Source organism: Vicia villosa, linkage group LG2 (genome assembly GCF_029867415.1).
Source record: "Vicia villosa cultivar HV-30 ecotype Madison, WI linkage group LG2, Vvil1.0, whole genome shotgun sequence".
Lineage (NCBI taxonomy): Eukaryota > Viridiplantae > Streptophyta > Magnoliopsida > Fabales > Fabaceae > Vicia > Vicia villosa.
Genome location: NC_081181.1, coordinates 154,768,165 through 154,773,552, shown reverse-complemented (window position 1 = coordinate 154,773,552; position 5,388 = coordinate 154,768,165). Strand labels below are relative to the sequence as shown.

General features: G+C 34.4%; 1 protein-coding gene across 1 annotated transcript; it reads left to right on the top strand.

Moving 5' to 3' along the window:
- The first annotated feature begins 1,231 nt into the window (after window positions 1–1,231).
- On the top strand, window positions 1,232–3,035 carry LOC131647136 (putative 12-oxophytodienoate reductase 11). The gene is made up of 4 exons (XM_058917050.1): window positions 1,232–1,349; window positions 1,446–1,717; window positions 1,923–2,081; window positions 2,206–3,035. The coding sequence occupies exons 1-4, from the start codon at window positions 1,273–1,275 to the stop codon at window positions 2,787–2,789; spliced, it is 1,092 nt and encodes a 363-aa protein (XP_058773033.1). The 5' UTR covers window positions 1,232–1,272; the 3' UTR covers window positions 2,790–3,035.
- Window positions 3,036–5,388: the final 2,353 nt, after the last annotated feature.

Below are 5,388 nucleotides of genomic sequence, written 5' to 3'. Positions count from 1 at the left end.
CGTTGTCGTCACTGTGAAATGAGAGATGGTTTCCTCTCAAACTTCTTCAGCTTCGTTTTCGTCACTGTTAAATGAGCGATAGTTTCTTCTCAAACTTACTTCTTCAGCTTCGTTGTCGGTGGTGAACTACGATGGTGATGGTGAACTGTGAAATGAGCGAAAAGTTTTGGTGAGAAGAGTTTCGGTGAAAAAGGTTTCTGTGAAATGCGATGAATATGGGGTTTAGAACATTGTGCGATGAATCTGGGTTTAGAACAGTGATGAATCTGGATTATTTTATTCACACTATTTGTTACTATGTTATTACTCCCTCCGTTCCTTTTTAAGTGTCGTTTTAGCAAAAAGCTCTTCAACCAATATAGTGGATTATTAGAGTTACTTTTCCTATTATACCCTTATTTATTTTTCTCTTTCCAAATAAATTCAATCATACACTCTCTTTTTCCAATAACTAATTTGAAAAATTTGAGGTGGAGTTATTAAGAAAATAAGGGTATAAATGACAAATTATAACATTAAATTATAAAACGACACTTAAATAGGAACAAAAAAATTCTTCTAAAATGACACTTAAAAAGGAACGGAGGGAGTAATATATTTAGATTATGACCCATTAATATTTCTTCATTAATTTATTAATAATGTTTAAATTATCTATTAGTATGTCATATATATTAAATATTTTGAGTTTTAAATTAAATAAATTTTTTTAGTTTACATGATTTACACCCGTTTTTTAGTTTAAAAGGAGTAATTGAGATTTGATTATGATAATATTTTTAATTTAAACCCGTTTTTAGAAAATAGGGTGTATATTGTAACCTGATAATATTTAAAATAACACTTTATTTACAAAAGTGCCACCTCGCTTCTCATTTACACCCGTTTTTAGTATATCGGGTGTAAATTTTAAAATTATATTGTTCTTTTTCCATTAGTGTCAATCAAAAAAATTAAAGTCTTGACTAATGTTATTGTAGAAAAAACATATGATTGTCCAAATTGTAGAAAAAAATTTGTTATGCATGAACATAAACGGTTTACTGGAGAGGTACATGCAAATATGATTCTATATGAAAAGTGATATTTAGAAATTTGAAAAGTATATATGCCGTGCAGTTGAACAAGCCATGAAACGTAACTGCATACGGTACAAAGGTCTGACTTTGATTTCCAAATACCCACCCCTTAGTATAAATATAGATACACCTAGCAAACTCTCTTCAAATTCAATTACCTATTCTCCCTTAACGACTGTTATAGTTATCAGTAATGGGTTCTGATAGTACTGCTGATCCAATTCCTCTTCTTACACCTTACAAGATGGGCAATTTCAATCTCTCTCACAGGTTGGTTGGTACTTAACTACCATTACAGTTTTCATTGTTATTTCAATTTCAACGTTTTGCTCTTGCTGGCTCTTATTTCCAATTGCTTCATTTCAGAGTTGTTATGGCACCACTCACTAGGATGAGATCATACAACAACGTTCCTCAACCTCATGCTATTCTCTATTACACTCAGAGAGCATCTCAAGGTGGTCTTCTCATAGCTGAAGCTACTGCTGTTTCTGATACTGCTCAAGGCTTTCCACACGCACCAGATATTTGGACTAAAGAGCAAGTGGAAGCATGGAAACCTATTGTAGATGCTGTTCATGCTAAAGGCAGTATCTTTTTCTGTCAAATTTGGCATGCTGGAAGGGTTTCAAATTCAAGTATGTATTTATTTGTGTTGATAACATGTAGACATATATCAAATAACTTGAGTCTTCTATCACTGACGGTATGATTTGAGTTGGAGGCTATTATTAGTTAGTGTTACTATTAAGATGTCTAATAAGTAATATATATACAAAAATATATATGCAAATAAAATATTCACTCAATGTATCTCCATGTTCTTTCTTGTTAATCTAACAGTTTATCAGCCGAATGGACAAGCCCCAATATCTTCTACGGACAAGTCATTCACAAGCAATGAAGAGCAACAATTCACTCCTCCAAGACGACTAAGGACAGATGAAATTCCTGATATTGTCAATGACTTCAAACTTGCTGCAAGAAATGCTATTGAAGCTGGTAACTTAACTCATCTTTACAAATTTATCCAATTTAAAATCTACTTTTTTTTTTTTTTTTGCTTTTGAGGGAACTAGGACATATTGAAAATCACCTAACATGTTCAATGTGACTTAAATTCTAGGATTTGATGGGGTTGAAGTTCATGGGGCTCATGGCTACTTACTTGAACAATTCATGAAAGATAAAGTGAATGACAGAACAGATGAATATGGTGGATCCCTGGAGAATCGTTGTCGATTTGCTTTGGAAGTTGTTGAAGCTGTTGTGAATGAGATAGGAGCTGAACGAGTTGGAATTAGATTATCGCCATTTACAGAATATAAAGAAAGCCGGGACTCCAATCCCAATGCGTTGGGACTTTATATGGCTAATGCCTTGAACAAATATAATATTTTGTACTGCAACGTGGTGGAACCAAGACTACTACATACCTTTGATCCAGTTGAAAGCCCTCACAGCTTGATGCCACTGAGAAAGGCTTTCAATGGAACTTTCATGGTTGCAGGAGGTTATAACAGACAAGATGGGAACAATGCTATAGCTGAAAATAGGGCAGACCTTGTTGCTTATGGTCGTTTGTTCATATCTAATCCAGATTTGCCAAAGAGATTTGCACTCAATGCTCCTTTAAACAAGTATAATAGGGAGACATTCTATACTTCTGATCCTGTTGTTGGTTACACTGACTATCCATTTCTTGAATGAAGACGCATTGCAGCACCCAAGAGTGGAACTTCCATATTAAATAAGATTGTTTACCTGTTGCACATTGATTTTTAAGTGAAGTTGGCCACTTAAATAAGAATTTTGTTGTTTATAGTAGTACTTTTTTTGTTGATTTTTCTAATACTTCTCTGCTAGTACAGATAGTGTATAAAACTATTGTATTTAAATCCTCATAATACTTTGTGTTACCATCAGGATTATTTTAGACAATACTCAAATTTGTAGCTATTGTATTAAAATCATTATGATACTAACATTTTCCAACTTAAATGATTATTTCAATACCAAAAAATTAATATATTTAACAAAGTTTTGAAAAGGAGTTTGATTTTTAGAAAAGAAAATATGATTCTCAACACTTTATACTATACAATTGATTAAAACAAACAAATAAATGAATGTAGTATCTGAGGAGGATTTTTCGGAGGTGGCGAGTCGTAAAATCCTCGTCATAGTATCTGAGAGCAGCATGAGCCCGGAGTTTATCCAAGAGATAGACAACGTCTCTACTTTGTAAGCAATGTATTCAATGGGATTGAGTTAAGGAATCCAAAGATAGAGATTTTGACTAAGAATTACTCACAACGATGAGGAAGTTTATGCCATATTTCTGAGGCCATCGCATAGTGGCTAGAATAAACTATCTAGTCTGCCAAATTCTGAAGAATTATGATCTAGAAAGGAAAATGATATATTTGTTAGAAGAGCAATATGAATACGATATCAGCTTTGTTCCATGCTGGAGTGTCAAATCTCAACTCCTAGCCGACTTTCTTATAGAATTCAGTCTGCTCGCTAGCAAAGATACACCTCGTGTATGGATCTTGTTGGTAGATGGAGCATCAAATTTAAAAGGGAGCGGGGCAGAAGTAGTGTTGGAAGGAAGAAGAATCTTAAAAAGGGAAAAATTTAAAAGGGAAAAATCTTATAAAAATCATGTGAAACATAAAAACAACATACACGAAAACGAGAGAATAAGGAAGAAGAAGAATACCTTCATGTATGAAGAACAAGATTGACACGCCTATTCTGTAGAATATGAAAGCTAATGATGAAGAATAAAAATATGTGTGCTAGGATTTTGCTGTGAAGGATACGGCGATACTGTCAAGAAGCGAGAGTTTATTCACATATATAGGTAAACGTTTCACAACGATTTTCATTACCAACTTTGGTGATATATATATATATATATATATATATATATATATATATATATATATATATATATATATATATATATATATATATATATATATATATATATATATATATATATATATATATATATGCGTGTCACAACGGTTGTACAAAAAAACCGTAGTGATACATACCCCTTTTATATATTTTTTTAAACTATTTTAAGAATAAAATATTTTAGGACCCTGAGGTTTGAACCCATAAAAGTTTGAACCACGGTGAGCCTAATAACCGTTATTATGCTTGCCTGAGAGTTGACATGTCACTACGGTGTTTGGAAGAGTCGTGGTGACTTGGGCGTTGTTGTTTGCGCGTTTTGTAATAGTGACATGTTCTTAATGATGAATAAGCTTTTGATGATGAAAACTAAAATGCAAGCATAACAAGCAGTCAAAGATGCAAGTAGACTAAGCTAGCGTTTAATAATCACTGCAAAGATCATGTAATGACGACACTCAATTAGAATAAATCTCAAGTCTCGTCTCCAAGAAAAATTCAAGCCAGTGTCTATATGTCTTAATTACTTGACAAGTCTTGAAACTTCAAAATGTGAAAGAGAGGATGTGTGAAAGCTCAAAGTCGTGTCTAAGTAAACAGAGTAATGTAAGAACACAAGGGTTTTTCGTAAAGTTATACCGCTAAATCACACGCGCGCACACACACACACGCACACACTAAAACAAGTTTTAATACTTATTTTTATTAAAGAATTATTCCTAAAAATGGTTTAGAGTCATGCCTGTTGAATTAAGAAATGTCTGAATGATTTTGGACAAATTTTATATTGCTCTTAATTGTTTGGGATGTTAGACAAAGACAACTTATCTAGAGGGGGTGAATAGATTCCAAGTTAAAAATAAGCTTGTAAAAATTATGTTCGAATATTTTTGTTAACTATGCTAAGCAAAGAACACCCGAATCAATTTTTGTCTAATCAGAACCGTTATCACAAAATTCAGATATGCGTTAAACCAATATTATATGTGTTCTGGACTGGGCCGAGCAGGCCCAGCTCTTCTCACTAGCCGAGCAGGCCCAAGTCATTTGGGCCCATTTACTGGATAACCGTCAAGAGTTATCCACGCGCGAAGACCACGCGTCACGCAGCGGAGGATTCGGTCAACCATCTCCGAACCCTACGCTATGCTCATCCAGAACGTGAGTCTCCTGCTGACTCAGCCCTAGCACGGGACGTTCTGGCAGTTCCCTAGCACGTGGGCCTCCAGTTGGATTTGGCCCAATTAGGGAACCTTGGCCCAGCGCTGGGGGCTATAAATACCCTCTTTCACTAGAGGGTCAGGTATTCCATTCTTCACTCTCAACCCTCATTCTCTGATAGCTACTAACTTAAGCATCGGAGAACCTTGCAGGTACCCCC

What these genes read in the sequence shown, in the direction of transcription:
- LOC131647136 (XM_058917050.1), top strand. Translation starts at nt 1,273, where the DNA reads ATGGGTTCTGATAGTACTGCTGATCCAATTCCTCTTCTTACACCTTAC. An exon ending in AATTTCAATCTCTCTCACAG is followed by an intron (nt 1,350 to 1,445) that starts GTTGGTTGGTAC and finishes GCTTCATTTCAG; the next exon opens with AGTTGTTATGGCACCACTCA. An exon ending in TGGAAGGGTTTCAAATTCAA is followed by an intron (nt 1,718 to 1,922) that starts GTATGTATTTAT and finishes TTAATCTAACAG; the next exon opens with TTTATCAGCCGAATGGACAA.